This window comes from Peromyscus leucopus, chromosome 4 (genome assembly GCF_004664715.2).
Source record: "Peromyscus leucopus breed LL Stock chromosome 4, UCI_PerLeu_2.1, whole genome shotgun sequence".
NCBI classification, from domain to species: domain Eukaryota; kingdom Metazoa; phylum Chordata; class Mammalia; order Rodentia; family Cricetidae; genus Peromyscus; species Peromyscus leucopus.
In genome coordinates, this window is record NC_051066.1 from 57,631,659 (window position 1) to 57,649,635 (window position 17,977).

The window sequence follows — 17,977 nt, forward strand, 5'->3', positions numbered from 1 at the left end:
TTTAAAAAAAAAAAAAATGATGTAGAGAAAATCTCAAACAGAGTTATAGAAAACAGCATGCTTCTCACCAGCAGTTTTGTTTACTGTCAGCTCTTTTAACTACCCCCTGAACATATCATCTCAAGGTAAATTCCAGACATCATTCTTTCAGGAATCGAGACCAGCCCCCATCCCCGAAGTTGTCTCATCTGACAGCTATGACTTCCCTGAACCTTTATAATATCTGATTAAACCTAAATGGTACTTGAACACAGGACAGGAAACAGATTTTCACATGAAAGTTACTTAAGTTTGGAAATTACTGGATACATTTAGTTGGTTAAAAAACAAACAGGCAAATCAGCCTAGTTCATGTTTCATTTGATGTCTGGCTGTGCCCTCTCTGTCAGCTGTTCCCTGTAATGAGTTCATCAGCAAACCCTCATGTTTCTGTTTATTATTATTTAAAGACATTTAGAGATACAGCTGCTGTTATTGTTTATAGGGTCAAAAAACGCAGTACCAACTGTAGGTGTGTATTTTTGTTGAGAGGATACACTTTAAATCATGAAGCTGTTTTGGAGATCATTTGGCCTGGCCTGCTGTGAAGTCATGTGGATGCTTTATGTGATGTCACAGTCTAAGTAAATGACAGCCCAGGATATATCAGGTGCCAAAAGGCAGAGATGATAACACCGGCATGATGTTTCCTCCCTTTGCTCTCTGTCTGAAGAAGACAAATTCCATCTGTTTTCCAAAGTCTTATGAAAGGTGGGTATCTTTTCTCTTCACTTTGATTTTTAATTTAAAGTTATTTTTAATTCTATGTATGCGTATGTCTCTGTGTGGGTTAGTGTGTGTGACTGCAAGTGCCTCTGGCCTCTGATTCCCCTGGAGCTGGAGTTATAGGTGGCTATGAGCTGGGTGTGGTATGGGTGCTGGGAATTGAACTCTGGTCCTTTGGAAGAGCAGTACATGTTCTTAACCACTAAGCCATCACTCTAGCCCCTCCTTGAGTTTTAAAAACTACATTTTTACACAATAGACAAAGTTATCTTAAGAGCATGAGATCGATTTTATATTTGTATATAACTGTTAATAGCAATTTAATTAAATCGATGAATTATTAGTATATATGATAGATACACAAAAGTTTGACTGTGGCTGTGTCTGTTCATTAAAGGTAAATAAATTCCGAGGTATATTTCTGAATTTTCACAATTTGCTTTAGTTTAGAAGGAAATTCAAACATATCTAGCCTTGAATTAATTTTCAGGTTGAATTCTTCATAGATCAAATTTCTGACCTGTGTTTCCTGTACTGTTAAATGACAGGCAAGTGGGCCAGAGCCTTGGATTGGTCTAGCTTGAACTTTTTCTATATTTTTCCATAGCTAGATCAGGATTCTTGTTTTGCTCCTACATGTGCACCATGCTTTAAAGAAAGAGTTCTCCATCTAAGCTTGAATAATCAGCAGAATACAAAGCAGCACATTGATGAGATCTCAAGTCCTGGGTAAATTAGAAATTCAGAATAGACGTGGGGGAAGCCCACGTGACATTTTATTCAACAGGTTCAGAGGAGAAAATAGACAGGCCTTCTAATTAAGATGCTAATGTAATGAATACAGGCTTGTGGCAAATACAAAACACCTCCAAAGAGTGACAAGAAGCATAAAAAAATGAACAAGTGTTTCTCATAGAAGATAATCCAAGTTTTGAAACTCTCATTATACAACAAAGGCAATAAACAGAACTGAAAACAAGTCTTTGTTTATGATAATAAGCACTTCCAATAGAACTAAGGTTCTTATGATTATGATTGAAAAAATCTTCAAACATGAAAAATTGCATCAAATAAGTTATGTCAGATAATTATTTTTTGTTCAATATTTATTTTAATTTGTAATTAATTTGTTCATCTATTTACTGATAAAATGAAAATAAGAAAGAAAAGACAATGGCCCTTGTTCTCAAGAAAATCCATGTTGTAAGACTAAAAATAAAACCTTTAAAACAAGCATCTTCTGGCACATGATTTGCAGTCCTCATGCACATTGGACGTTCTGAAATAGGGTGATCAATGCTGGAATGTTGGAGGTCTCAGCTGAAGGGTGTTGGCTTAGCTGAATGAAGGGCAGGATCACTGTAGATTGGGATAGAAAGTGAAGGTATGTTAGGCAGGCAGACTGTTGCAAGCAAGGCTCTTAATGTGAAGACCTGTTCAGAAGAGGATGAAGGTGTGTAGAGTAGACTGTTGAAGAACATGTTGGAAGCTGGGCGGTGGTGGCACGCACCTTTAATCCCAGCACTCGGGGAAACAGAGGCAGGCAGATCTTAGTGAGGTCAAGGCCAACTTGGTCTACAATGACAGCCAGGACTTCTACACAGAGACCGGAGCCAGATTTGGGGGGTAAATGCTGAAAGATCAGAGAAAACAAACCACAATCACTTCTCACCTCACCAACTCAATGGATCCTCAGACTGAGTGCCCGAGTCCTCAGCCAAAAGGGCCTCTAGTCCCTGTCTCCTACCTTATATTCCTTTCTCTTCCCAATCATATCACTTCCTGTCTCAACCTTCCTAGTTCTGGGATTAATGGCATGTGTGCTTCCCAAATACTGATAGCAAAGGCATGAGATCTCAAGTGATGGGATTAAAGATGTGTGCCACCACTTCCTGGCTCTGTTTCATTTAGGCTGGATTAATCTTATGTAGTATAGGGTGGCTTTGAACTCACAGAAATCCACATGGATCTCTGCCTCCTGAGTTCTAGGATTAAAGGAGTGTGCCACCACTGCCTGGTCTCTATGTTTAATCTAGTGACTGGTTCTGTCCTCTGATCTTCAGGCAAATTTTATTTATTAAGGAGTACAAACAAAATATCACTACATTTATGTGTATGTATGTATGTATGTATACTTTCATGTGCCACAGTATACATGTGGGGATTAGAAGATAGCTTTTGGGAGTAGTTTCTCTCCTTGCACTGTGTTTCAGGGTCATCAAGTTTGCACTTTGACCCTCTGAACCAACCTGGTGGACCTCTCTTCATTCTTGTGTGTGTGCTCCTCTGTGTGCAAGTGTGCAGGAAGACTAGAGGAAAACCTTGGGTGTTCCTCCTCAGGAGCTGTCTTTTTATAGACAGAGTATCTCACTGTTTGACAAGCAGGCTAGGAGAGTTGATTAGTGGGTCCCAGGGATCCAATATTTTCTTTTCCCAAGTGCTGGATTTTTAATGTGGGATCAGAGTATCAAACTTATATCTTCATGAAGGCAAGTATTTCATTAACCTAAACATCTTCCCATCTTCATATGTTTTGTTTTTTAACAAGTATCTAATTTTTCTTCTGTTTGGCTAGATCATAATTTGTATAGAACATCTCTTGCTAGGTGTGGTAGTAATCTCAGCACCAAGGAAGCTGAAGCAGGAAGATCTCTGTGAGTTTGAGGCCAGTCTGGTCTGCAGAGTGAGTTCCAAGGCTAATCACGGCTATTTAATGAGACCCTGTTAAAAACAACAACCAAGCTGGCATAACTGGATGTCAATATGTAAAAGATTACTAATAGATTCATATCTATCACCATGCAAAAAACTCAAGTCCAAGTGGATCAAAGACCTCAACATAAATCTAGTTACACTGAACTTGATAGAAGAGGAATTAGGAAGTACTCTTGAACACATTGGCACAGGAGATCACTTCCTAAATATAACACCAGTAGCACAGACACTGAGAACAACAATTAATAAATGGGACCTCTTGAAACTGAGAAGCTTTTGTAGGGCAAAAGACACAGTCAATAAGACAAAAAGACAGCCTACAGAATGAGAAAAGACCTTCATCTGACAGAGGACTGATCTCCAAAGTATATAAAGAACTCAAGAAACTAGACATCAAAATACTGAACAATCCAATTAAAAAATGGGCTAAAGAGATAAACAGAGATTTCTGAAAAGAAGAATTACAAATGGCTGAAAGACATTTAAAGAAATGCTCAACATCCTTAATCATTAGAGAAATGCAAATCAAAACGACTCTGAGATACCACCTTACACCTGTCAGAATGGCTATGATCAAAAACACTAATGACAATCTATGTTGGAGAGGATGCAGAGCAAAGGGAGCACTCCTCCACTGTTGGTGGGAGTGAAAACTTGTACAACCACTGTAGAAATCAGTATGGCGGTTTCTCAGAAAATTGGGAATTGATCTATCTCAAGACCCAGCCATACCACTCTTGGGCATATACCCAAGGAATGCTCATTCATACCACAAAGATACATGCTCAACTATGTTCATAGCAGCACTATTCATAATAGCCAGAATGTGGAAACAACCTAGATGCCTGTCAACGGAAGAATGGATTAAGAAAATGTGGTACATATACACAATGAGTACTACTCAGCAGAGAAAAACAATGACACCATGAAATTTGCAGGCAAATGGATGGAACTAGAAAGTATAATCCTGAGTGAGGTAACCCAAACCCAGGACAAACATGGTATGTACTCACTCATAAGTAGATACTAGATATAAAGCAAAGAACAATCAGACTGCAACCCACAGAACCAGGAAGGCTACATAGCAGGGGGGACCCTACGATGACTGGCTTATAATAAATTGTGGTTTTACTCAATCAAAGGGCAAGCTTCAGTGAAACATTTCACTATTAGGATAAGAATTTGTACTGTATCAAGCTGATAATAGAAAAAAATTAAAAAGAAAAAAAAACAAAAAAGAAATTATTTTACTGACAAATCTTTTGGTAATTTATTCTGAAAAGTGCATTGCTATGAGTAGTGTGGCTGTAGACTCTGTAAAGTGTGAATGTCACTTTGTGTGGTAACATTTGCAGATGTGATTATTGACAATTACCTCAAAGTTATCCTGGTCTGTACATAGTGAGTTCCAGGACAGCAAGGGCTACACAGATTCTCCCCAAAACGAAGTTACTTGACTTGAGAATGAGCCCCAAGTACAGTTAGAAAAGAGGCAGAGAAACATGTGTTACTTCAGATGTGTTAGTCACATGATGATAGAAGCTTCAGGAAGAAGTAGCAGAGAGAGAGGACAGAGAATGCTATGTGTTTGTCTTCCATCAGGCAGGAATGGTGCCTGCAGCCTAATGACACGTCTAGTCTTTAGAAGATGGAAAGAAAGAGAAGTTTCTCTTGTGCCTCCAGAGGAAACCAGCCCTGTCGACACCTTGATAATTTTAAAAATACATTTTGGATTTCTGGCCTCAAATAAAAGAATCTGTGATGCTTTAAAGTTACCAATTAGCTGGCGATCCAGCACAAACTTATGTGCTTTTGATTGTGTTTGCAAAGACCACCATCAAGTAAACTCTCATTCGTATGTACAAGGATAAGATGTGAACCTTTTGGTATGTGCAGTTCAGCTCACACTAATTTTAAAAGTTAAAATTTGTATTCTTTCCTTCTTCTTCTCTTCTCCTCCTTCTTCTAATTTTTTCAGGATCTATGTAGTCCTTGCTGTCTTGGAACTCACTATGTACAGACCAGGATAGTTTTGAACTTACAGAGATCTACTTGCCTCTGCCTCCCAAGAACTGGGATTAAAGGCATGAACCATTACATTCAGCACATTCATCTTTTTTTTTTTTTCTTTTAAGTAAATTGAACCTGTAAGTGGTTTTTAAATTTGAATTCTAATGCTGGGCAGTGGTAGTCTCTAATCCCAGCCCCTGGGAGGCAGAGGCATGTAGATCTCTGTGGGTTCAAGGCCAGCCTGCTCCACAGAGCCAGTTCTAGAACAGCCAGGGCTGTTACACAGAGTACCCGTTCTCGAAAACAAAAACAAAAACCACAAAATAGAATTCTGGAATTGCTATTGTGGAGCTGTGACTGCTGTGGATATCGCTCTATAGAAATAAAACACTGATGACCAGTGACCAGACAGGAAGTATAGGGGGGACAAGGAGAGAGGAGAATTGGGGAAACAGGAAGAAGGAGAGGGAGACACTGCCAGCCACCACCAGGACAAGCAGCATGTGAAGATGCCGGTAAGCCACAAGCCACGTGGCAAGGTATAGATTTATAGAAATGGGTTAATTTAAGATATAAGAACAGTTAGCAAGAAGCCTTCCATGGCCATACAGTTTATAAGTAATATAAGTGTCCAAGTGATTATTTTATACGTGGATTATGGGACTGCGGGGCTTGGTGGAACCTGGAGAGAAGCCCTCCAGCAACATGTGACAGCTAGTCCTAACCTGATAGCACCATGTTATTGCCTGCCCAGGAAGAAACCATTTTAATCCCAGCCATTAGTGACACTTTCCCCAGAGTGGGCGGACCTGTGTCATGATTTATACATGATTCCCCTGTGATGGCTAAGAAACTTAGCCCGGTAGCAGATACCCCTCAAGGGCTGTCGATCTTTTCCCTGAAATGCCTGTGAGATCCTAGTAGCCTGGAGATGTTACGGCTATGAGGTAATTAACTGCTTGCTTTTGATTTTGTAAACCCACTTGTCACTGTGGGACTGGGATAAGACAGTCTCTGAAAGAGAAACAACTAAGAGGAATAAAGCAGTTTTCTCACCAGCTGTGGATTCCATAAAGCATAGATAATTGTAATGTCCACCTTTATAAATGCTTCCTTTAGCCCCCTTTGGCCCCACCTGCTTTTTGGTTCTAAGGCTGTCATCCTTCTGCTAGCAGTAAGAATTTATCCCTTTAATCCAAATTTGAATTGAGTCTAAGTCTTTGGTCTTTCCCACTGGATTTGAACACCACAACATTATTAGTTCACTCCAGTAACAAAAGCCCTCCTGGATTTAGGATTTTAGAAAGCTTGGAAAGAGCTAGCAAAAGATACGTCAATATTTTGGGAAAGGCACAGAGCACACCCCAGAATATAGAACTTGAAGCACATTTTTTTTTATTAAGTTTGCAAAGAGTGAAACTAAACTTTTTAACATATACATCCTATGTAGATGTGTGTGATTAATACATGAATGTACCCTAAGGGAAAAACAGCAGAGTGAAGAGGAGAGGACAGGAATGTCACGAGCAGTTTGACCTTTATTTACATATTTTTATCTATATTCTTTTGTATGTATTAATACACAATAAATTGATTATGCTTTAATATGGACTTGTGCCTACATAACACAACATTTAAGAGAATTGATATAGATGGCGGAAAACTTTGAGAAATGAACGTCCTCTATCAAGTGCAGAAATCAAGTTGTTGAGCAAAAGGAACATACAGTTTCATTAAGCCTATTTCCCCAGGTGTTAGGAAAGTCGATGGAAGACAGTGCACTGGGGAAACTCACACTAATAATCAAGTGAGCAAAGGAATCTGTTTCTCTGAAGCACGAACACCAACATTATCAGGAGGCTTGAGGCGTGACCAAAGCCATTCTCAGAACCCGAGGTCTCACACTCTTCCATGCATACCCAGTAAAGCCTTGCTTAAGAGTCCCAGACCCGGCAAAGAAGTCTGCCCTCTTCCAAAATGGCCGGAGCACCCGCAGCCTCCGCAGAGCGCATGGTCGGAAGTTACGCCACCCATAAGGCCGCGCGGTCCTGACCGCGGGGAGCGTTTCCGCCACTTTTGAAAACTGGGAAGGTCCTCGCCGGAGTGGTGGCGGCCGTTGCGATGGCAGCGTTTGCTGTGGATCCCCAGGCGCCCACGCTGGGTAAGTGGACCGCAGCCTCCCCAGGGGCCCAGCCAGCCCGCTGTGGACCGAGCGGCGGCCGTCGCGCGCTGCGGAGGGAGAGGGAGCGCTGGAGCGCTGTGCTCGGTGACATCTCGGCACCCGGGAGCCCTGCACTGCGCCCGGCCCCAGGGTGGGCACCGGCACCGCACCCGGAAAGCGTGCACGTGGGTGGGCGGTGACCCCCGGGGCGCCGTGTGAACCGGCTGCCGCCGAGCCACCTGGGTTTCGGTATCCTTCGCTAAAGGAGGAGTGTGTCTATGAAAGCATGACCTAGACCCAGCCTGGCTCCCCGCTCCTCTCCCTGCCCTTTGCTCGGGAATGTGGCTCTATGGGAGGACTATTTTAGTCTGAAGATTCATTCCCGTTCATTGTTGGGGAAACTTTCCGAAGGTGCCGTCTTTGGAAAAGAAAATCTAGCGAGTTAATTAACGCCGATTTTTGTAAGGACAACCGTCATACGTTACAATCGAAAACAAAAACCTGTCTACCGTTGAGTAAACTTGCCAGAATATTAGCTTCTAACTTTCTGAGCTTGGAAAAGAGAGCAAGCATGGCATGTATTGTGCAGAATTAACTTTGTAGATTCAAATGGCTTGTAATGCTTGCCGTGTTTTGGGAAAAAGTTACTTTTGAGACAGGGTTTTCTCTGTGTTGTTTTGGTGCCTGTCCTGATTCTAGCTCTGTAGACCAGGCTGGCCTCGAACTCACAGAGATCCGCCTGGCTCTGCCTCCCAAGGTCGGGGATTATAAAGGCGTGCACCACCACCGCCCGGTAGAAGAAGTTTCTTTTAAAAATAACTAACTTGGCCGGGCGGTGGTAGCCCACGCCTTTAACTCCAGCACTCGGAGGCAGAGGCAGGCGGATCTCTGTGAGGCCAGCCTGGTCTACAGAGAGAGTTACATACAGAAAAATCTTGTCTTGAAAAACAACAAAAACAAAAAGTAGCTAACTTGAATTGGATTTCCTTCAGCGTGTCATTAAAGCTAAACCTATAATGTTAATAATGTAGATACAGTGTTGCCTTAAACTTGTGCCCCGGTGTTGATCTAGGTTTTTTCATATTAATTTAGAGATCGGAAAACTTCATTATTAGGTCCAGGTTTTTCTGTTCAATGACATTTTGGAGTGTATGTTTGTTGGGTTAATAAATACTGTGATTAAGCACATCCTTGTATATTGTCTAGCCAAGACTGACATTCCCCAATATTAATTGTTCAGGTTCACATGTTGCACATTTTCCAGATATCTCCTGGTATGACATTTTCCCAGCCCCTACTCATCACACACTGCTTGCTGAGTAAGACAGTGCAGTACTTAATTAGGGCCAGAGATTGAGAAGTGACACTTAAGACATTCAGGATGCAGTCACAAAGCTTTTAAATCTAGCCATCAAAGGATGGTTAGTGACAGTCTGGCTTCCTACTTTATCACTATGTATTTAGGGAACTGAATTTTTCTTGACCTAATTAGATTTTTCTTTATATAATGTGCAAGTGTATGTATGTGTGTGTGTGTGTGTGTGTGTGTGTGTCTGTGTGTGTCTGTGTGTGTCTGTGCCCTGGAGACTGAGTTTAGGCTTAGTGGCAAGGGCTTTTACCCACATCACCAGCCCTTGACCTAATTCTTACACTTGTCATAATTTTCCTTCCCCTTTATAGATGGTAGAATGAAGGTAGTTTGTGTTGTTTCCAAAACCCTTTTATTTTGTTACTGTAGTTTTCTAAATATCTCTTCAGAATATGCCCTTTTTGACTGTTGAGTTTGATGTTTATGTGGTAGCACCATGTAATTAGTACTTCACAAAAGAACTACAATAAAGCTATTTTTCTTTACATCTTATTTTGATACTTATTTTACCCTTATGAATTACTTTGGTTTTTCCCTCTTTTTAAACTTATGTTATATCTAGGTCTGCAATAATGAAAAAAAAAAAGGGGGAGGGAGAATAAGTAATTGAAAGCTTTTGAACAGCAGAAAACAAGGATTTAGGTTATTTAGAAGTTAAGCAATAGTTAGTAAGAACCACATAACTATTAATATCAAACACCAGGCTTCTTCAATACAATAAATCATACAAAGGTTTACTACATAAGCAAGAAAATGAGGTGTTCAGCAGAAATGCAAATTCTACATCACCACTTCACTAAGGTTTTGGTATTATAAGATATTGGTAGACTAATTAGTATTAAGTACTTACTGAATATTAACTATCAGGTCAAGTGTTATACTTGTTATTATTCTAATAAAAGCTGTGAATGGATTCTACCCTTACAACCATTTTGCTAAGAGAACCTGAGCTCACATCTCTGTAGCCTGTGCTTTTCTTATGGCTTAATTTTCCTCTGAAATTCAGTTATAGTTTTCTTATCTTCATAATGGGAATAACCATAGCTGCCATTTGAGAAGGTTAAGTTTTTAAAATATGTATTTGTTTTCATTTTATGTGCATGAGTGTTTTGCTTGCATTTATGTCTATGTACCACTTGTGTGCCTGGTGTCTGAAGAAGCCACAGAGGGCATCGAATTTTATGGAACTGGAGTTTTGTGAACCACCATGAGGGTGTTGGGAATCAAACCTGGGTCCTTTGGAAGAGCAGCCAGTGCTTTTAACCACTGTGGCTACTCTTCAACCCTAGAAGATTGATTTTGAGTTGATGATTATGAAGTGTTCTCTCGTTAGATTGGTTTTTATGTTAGGGAAACCTTTGTTGATTGTAGTTCTCCAAATGATTTTCCTAATGACAAATGATCTGAAAATAAATTTTACAATTCTTTTCAATGTATTTCTGAGTTAAAAGTCAGGTTATAACTTTAATTCACTGTTTTATGTATAGGGAAGAAGAAACGAAACCCATTGCTTCTGATTTGTCAAGATTTGTATAAATTTGGTGTATTCTCCTTGGTTTTGGTTGCACAGTAGAAACTGTAGAAAAAAATATTTTGCTTGTATTAGAGATTTCTTTTAAAATAATAAGCTAAGGTTTTCAAATGATGCTTTAAAACAGTGGAATAATGTACCCAGGAACATCTGTCAAAGATTAACATTGTGGGTATAGCATGGGCAAAGCCCTGGGCTGGATCTCTAGTATCGTAAAAATGAAGGAAAGATTAATATTGTGAATACAAGACTGCTTTACATTTTTTAAAGAATCTTTAGTAGCTTTTAAAATAAATTCAACTCTAGTTCAAAATATTTAAGTTTTTTTGTTAAATTATTCAACTTTTATTGTAAATTGCTATATCTATTTGTTAGATATTATAACAGAAATGACTTTATTTTATTTCCTTTTTTTTTTTGATTAATTTAGGATCTGAACCAATGATGCTGGGTTCACCGACATCACCAAAGACAGGAGTTAATGCCCAGTTCTTACCTGGATTTTTAATGGGGGATTTACCAGCTCCAGTAACTCCACAACCTCGATCAATTAGTGGCCCTTCAGTAGGAGTAATGGAAATGAGATCACCTTTGCTTGCAGGTGGGCTAATTGCTTATAGTAGTATTATGTTATCAGTGTGCATAGTAGAATTTGAGATAAGGAATGGTTCAAAATTCTTCCTCACCAGCACATTATTATTTTTTAAATACTTTTATTATAAAGTTATACCTTAGCCCAGCCTGATGGTGAGCCCTTATAATCTTCGCACCCAGGAGGCTGATGAAGGAGGATTGTGAGTTCAAGGCTAGTGTGGGCCACATAGGGTATTTCAGGCAAGCTGGGGCCTAAAAAGCATAAATATAGCCAGGCATGGTGGTGAAAGCCTATAATCCAGCACTTAGGAAATAGAAGCAGTAGGATTAGTTCAAGAACATCCTCTCCCACATAGTGATTTGGAGGTCAGCTTGAACCACAGACCACATGTCTAAAAACAATAAATTATAAACCAGTTAGCAACTACCATAACCCCCCCCTTCCAAGAAATGAAGCTATATTTTTTTTCCCCAGTGTCTTGACTAAGTAGTGAGCTAGGCTGAATGCTCATCATTTTATATTTACCTCATTAAAATAATCAGTGTGAGCTGGATGGTGGTACACATCTCTAATCCCAGCACTTGGGAGGCAGAGGCAGGCTAACCTGATCTACAGAGCTAGTTCCACGACACACGACAGTCAAGGCTACAAACATGCATACTAAAAAAAAAAAAAAAAGGTTTGAAAAAATAGGTAGTAATAATTCCATTTTTCAAAAAATAGTATTTCAGAAGAGGAATCGGAAGATAAATAATAATTTGACAATGCTTGTTCTTTATTGTTCTTTTTTTTTTTTTTTTGGTTTTTCGAGACAGGGTTTCTCTGTGTAGCTTTGCGCCTTTCTTGGAACTCACTTGGTAGCCCAGGCTGGCCTCGAACTCACAAAGATCCGCCTGGCTCTGCCTCCCGAGTGCTGGGATTAAAGGTGTGCGCCACCACCGCCCGGCTCTTTATTGTTCTTTAGTGACAATCTCTTTCCATAGTCTGGGCTCAGAGTAGCCAGACTACTGTTGAAGCTGTCGTATTTGTTTAAATAAAGGCCTGGCTGCTTCATTGGTTAGCATTGTTTATGCCACAAAAGTTGGCCCTTTCCTATGTTATTATTATTATTTTTTATTTATTTATTTATTTATTTATTTATTATGTATACAGTAATCTGCATGTATATCTGCAGGCCAGAAGAGGGTGCCAGATCACATTACAAATGGTTGTGAGCTACCATGTGGTTGCTGGGATAGAACTCAGGACCTCTGGAAGAGCAGTCAGTGTTCTTAACCACTGAGCCATCTCTTCAGCCCCTCCTATGTTATTATTAAAAATGTTTCTACTGTAAGAATTATAAGTAGGGTCAAATTCTATACTGAGATGATTTTAATTTTTCAGATATATATAGTGGAGTTTTTGGTTTTTTTTGTTTTTCGAGACAAAGTTTCTCCATGAAATGTCCTGGCTACCCTGGAACTCACTCTGTAGACCAGGCTGGCCTTGAACTCACAGAGATCCGCCAACCTCTCCCTCCTGAGTGCTGGGATTAAATGTGTGTGCACCACTGCCCGGTGTATAATGGAGTTGTTTAATACATACTTTCAAGGAAGGAATGAGATTATATTTTATTTGTTTGGAAACAGGGTTTTAATATGTTGTCAGTGCTGGCCTTGATCTTGTAATCCAGGTGATCGGCCCAACCCAGCCTCTTGGTAGTTAGGACCAACATATATCAACATTTGTAGCTCTGGGATTGATCACATTGTGTGTTGAAATGTTAAGCGTAGAGTAGAGGAAGCAACATTACATGTGTTTTTTAAAACCTAAAATTGCCAACAGCAGTTTATTCTGAAACCCTTTCCAAGTGCAGTCTGCAGCTCACCAACAGTGTGATATCACTTGAGCTTGTTAGAGGTGTAGTCACTGGTTCTATCTGGATCTTTTGAATCAGTCTGACATCAAACAAGAGCCCCAGGTGACGGTTATACATAATAAAAGTTGAATAGCTCTAGGAAACAGAGTTTGTTATTTCAAAACCACAAATTAAACATACCTTAGAAGAAAGATGAATGGTTAGTTTGCTCTTTCACCTGACTTTTTTGTACATCGTAGGGGGATCACCACCACAGCCAGTTGTACCTGCTCATAAAGATAAAAGTGGAGCTCCACCTGTTAGAAGTATATATGATGATATTTCCAGTCCAGGACTTGGATCAACACCTTTGACTTCAAGAAGACAGGTGATACACGAATTCTCAGGCTCCATAATGAGTCATGTTGTGTTTTTGTGGCTGACACAGTGAGGTCAGTAATCAGAAAGTTCTCCCTGATGTCTGGACTGGAGTAAGCATGAGCACAGAATAAGCAAGTACATGTATGTGCTTGTTTATCATGAAATGTACTTAAAATGTTATAGAATTCTAAGGGAGCGTGGTGGCATACACCTATAGGCCCTGCACTTGGGAGGCTGAGTCAAGGCAGGAGGATTATTGGCCTGTCCTATATAGCAAGATCCTATTAGCAAAAAAGAGAAGGTAGCAGACTCTAGACTGTTTTCTCACTTTAGTAATCTGTGCTTTTTATAGATAACTTTTTTCTTCCTTCTTTGTAGTTTTTCAAGACAGGGTTTCTCTGTATAGCTTTGGAGCCTGTCCTGGAACTTTAGCCCAGGCTGGCCTTGAATTCATAGAGATCCACCTGCCTCTGCCCCCCAAGTGCTGGGATTAAAGGTGTGCAGCAGCAGCAGCAGCAGCAGCAGCACCACCACCACCACCACCACCACCACCACCACTACCACCACTACCACCACTACCACCACCACCCAGCCTGCATATGTGAGAATCTTGTTTGTTTTTGTTTTTTTTTTTTTTTTTGGTTTTTCGAGACAGGGTTTCTCTGTATAGCTTTGTGCCTTTCCTGGATTTCGCTCTAGACCAGGCTGGCCTCGAACTCAGAAAGATCCACCTGGCTCTGCCTCCCAAGTGCTGGGATTAAAGGAGTGCGCCACCACCCGTTGTGAGCTTCTTAATGGGCAGTGATCTTCTAGGTTTACTAAATCTAGAACATTCTAAATGGAGACCATTCTGAAGGTTTAGTAAACCTGATGTGCAGCTTGGTATGAGAACTACTGGCTTCTGGATTCATGACCATTCTCATTTTTCTTCTGATACATGAGGAGAACTAGCATTAGTTACTGCCTTAGTTGAAATGTTTATAGAGTTGTAGATCATCGAATACAGAGATGTTTTTGATTTTGAAGTCAGTATGAATTTTAATAGATGAGGCCAAATTAGTTATTCCAGGATACCATGCTCAGCTCTGGTTTGTATCAGATGGTTGGATAGTGGGTGGGTTTCTTGTTTTTTCTGTTTATAGGAGGATTTAAAACCATTTATTTTTGAGTATATGTGTATCTATGTGGGTATATGTCATATGCCTTGAGAGGCCAAAAGAGGGCCCTGGATCTCTTCAAGCTGTTGTTAGAAGCCTCTGCAAGCTGCCTGACATGGGCAATGGGAAATGAACTCAGGTCTTCTGGTGAACTCAGGTCTGAGCCATCTCCCAACCCCTATAAAAGGATTTTAACTCCTTTAAAATATTCTCTTATTTAGGGATGCTTAATGATACTTTTTTCCTCTTTGTAATATTATACTGATAGTGTTAAACACAAGTTGTCTTTTGAATGTGTTCTGTTTAATAGTTTGTGTCTGTTTAAAATTGCATTGTCTTTGTTTTTCTGTGTGAATTTGATGATTTGAAGAAATCACCATTATATCCATTAGTTTGAGTATTGTACATTGGGAAATAAAACCAAATAGCTACAATGTTACCATTAATTCCTATAAGATTTTTTCTTATCCAATGTAACTTCTTTTAAGTTATGTTTTAATCAAGTTATTTACTTTGTGTGTGTCTGTATGTTGTGGGCAAATGAGTGTCAAGATGTCCTGTGGGGACCACAGGAGAGCCTGTAGGAGTCGGTTTTCTCCTCTCATTGTGTGGATTTGGGCCTTGAGCTCCTTGGTTAGGCTTGGCAGCAAGAGCACTTCACACCGAGCTGTCACCAGCCCTATGTGTCTTGTTTTGTAATGTGTGCTAAAGGACCCAAAGGAAAGTGGATCTTTGCTTATTTTGGGTTAATACTGGTCAAGACAGAAGACAAAGTGAGTAAGTACTTTTGGTGAGCTGATTAGCGACAACTCTAGTTAGTACATTATAGTAGTTCAGTTATCCATTGAAGAAGGCTTTGTAGTAATGACTGTTTGTGCATGCGTAGAACTTTGTGCTTTTAACTTAGTTCTCTTGTTTTCATGTAGACAAACATTTCAGTGATGCGGAGTCCTCTTGTTGGAGTTACAACTCCTGTGACTGGTGAGTCCTCTTACTCAAACTCTGTTCTCTGTGATGATGATTGCCAGCAGTCTTCCTCTTTTGATTTGGAGACTTCCTGAAATGTCAGTAACTTCCTTAAGGAAGGCAGTGTTTTGTATAGATTGCTTTCTGAATTTATAGATAGGATAGTCTACCAAAAGTATTAAGAATTTAAGAATGTGTACTTAATAGACTTTTGAAGTATTTCCTGAGTTATTAAAAACTATAAAATAAAGAGTTGTTCCAACTGGGAAGAATACTCAGATCAAACAATACAGGTGTTTTGAGGGGTATTGATACAAAGCTGTAATCTAACAGCCACTGAGTGTAATCCCTAGTTTTTCTTTAACAACATTTTAATTACTATAGGTATAATCCTTAGGACATAATACTTTATACATGTTTATTATTCCCATTGAGTGTGTATTCAGCTGCTCAGTAACAAGCTATGAGAAACAACACAGTAGATAATCCTCAAGTAGACAGCATTGGTTGCAGGAATTATGTTTATAAACAATAAGCAAATTATAAACGTTCTTTAGAAGCTAATACATCTTGTGTAGAGGAAAAGGTATAGGTGGGGTGGGGACTTTGTTTTGTTTTGTTTTTTGGGGGGACAGGGCCTTGCTTAGTAACTCAGGCTAGTCTCCTTCAGCCCTCCTGTCTTCGGCTCTTGGGTGTTAGGATTATAGCCATGCTACCTCATCTGGCTGGGCTTGGAGTTTTATAGAGTAATATGTTAGTTTTCTATTGCTATGTTATTACTTAACCATAAACTGAATAATGACTTGAGCTGTACTGTGTACTGTGGTGCAGTTATCAAGGGCAAGGGCGTGCCATAGATCTTAGTGGACTAAATGAGGGTACTGGAAGGGCTTTTTTTTTTTTTTAATTTAAATGTTTAATGTTGTCAGTCATGGTGCTACACACCTTTAATCCCAGCACTCTGGAGGCAGAGGCAGACAGATCTCTGAGTTCAAGGCCAGGCTGGCCTACAGTGGGAGTTCCAGGACAGCCGGGGCTACACAACAAAACCTTCTCTCTCTCTCTTTTTTTTTGGTTTGGAAGGGCTCTTAATTTATATAGGTTTGAGGTAGAGTGGGAACAGAGAGACAGAACCTTTGGAGACTTCTAGAGTAATCCAAGAGCAAGATGGTTGTGGGCTAGATACATGAGGAAGAACATAGTAACAAAAGAAAATGGAATGTAAGAAGCAAGAAAAATGATACTTACTATCAGCTGACTGCTGGAATACCCTGCTGCTTCTGCTTTGAGTTTAAGGAATTTATGTAGAGAAAGTCTTAATGAGGCACAAGTAAAAAGGAATAGTTTTTCGATAGATCTAGCAGATAGATCTTACTTGGCTTGGCTAAGTAAGATACAAGGGAATTGATGAGAAACTTGAAAAAACATAGACTTCACTTATAGCTATTTTCTTAGTTCCTGTATTTAGTGTTAAATGCTCCTTTCTTGCTTACCTCCTAAACTTCAGGTTTCTGAAATTGCAACTCTAGTGAAATGTCTTGTGCTATACTGGCATGAGTTTTACTGTATGCTTCCTTATCATATCATCTTGTGATGCTTTGAATGAGAATGAACTCTAACAGCTCTCATGTTGAATACTGGTCCCCTGTTAGAACTGTATAGGAAGGATTAGGAGCTGTGGCCTTGTCATAGGGGTGAGTGAGGTTTCAAAATACTATTTCCATGTTGTAAGCTGAGAATGTTCCTTTCCTGGCAGTTTGTTGTTTGAAAATGTGAACAACTGTCATCCTAGGATTTGCCTTTTTTCTAGTTGTGTATCTGCCATTCTGCCATTTTCTTTCTTTTTTTCTTTCTTTTTTTTTTTTTTTTCCCCAAGACAGGGTTTCTCTGTGTAGTTTTGGTGCCTGTCCTGGATCTCACTCTGTAGACCAGGCTGGCCTTGAACTCACAGAGATCCGCTTGCCTCCTGACCTTTCTTTTCATTTTCTTCTTGGTAAAGCGAATATTTGAGTAGCTTTATCATAAAGCTTACAGAATAAGTAAGACACAAACTCAGGCTAGAAATGCTTCTTTGTAATCTTTATATTTGAGATTGGAATTTCCGAGACAGAGTCCCTTTGTCTTTTACCTTCCAGTGTTCTGTTTGTTACCCACCATGGCAACTCATGGCTGTTGGGAGAAAACATTTATGATCTCTACATGGTTTGTGTTCTCAGTTTCACAGTGTGCATTGCTGTGAGATTTTCTTCTGTTTTCCTTGGGAGTTGATGGATCCTTTAGTTAAGGTGCTTCCTTTGTTCTGAGGAACTTCCCATCTGGATCTTAGATTAGATACTTGCTTTCTTTTGGGGAATTCCTTTGGTTTGCATTTGGATCCCTTGGAGATTTGTGATTCTGTTTTTCTCTTCTCCATTACCATCCACATTTGTATGCCGCCTTTTCAGATTTCCTCAGTGAGTCTTTCTTCTCTGTGACATCTTAATTTCCATA

At 39.8% G+C, this 17,977-nt stretch overlaps 1 protein-coding gene across 3 annotated transcripts in view; it reads left to right on the forward strand.

The window, feature by feature from the left end:
* The window catches only part of Nup35 (nucleoporin 35), a 34,533-nt gene continuing 16,556 nt past the window's right edge, over positions 1-17,977 (forward strand). For 2 of the 3 annotated variants that reach the window (XR_005091355.1, XM_028884450.2), the window contains exons 1-4: positions 7,535-7,651; positions 10,982-11,152; positions 13,244-13,371; positions 15,448-15,502. Coding sequence is in view for 2 of the 3 variants with exons in the window: in XM_028884450.2 (XP_028740283.1) it covers positions 7,612-7,651; positions 10,982-11,152; positions 13,244-13,371; positions 15,448-15,502 (394 nt within the window). In the remaining variant the exon portion in view is untranslated. Of the gene's footprint in view, positions 751-7,534; positions 7,652-10,981; positions 11,153-13,243; positions 13,372-15,447; positions 15,503-17,977 lie in introns of those variants that run through there. The other variant, XM_037204914.1, reaches the window with a different exon arrangement.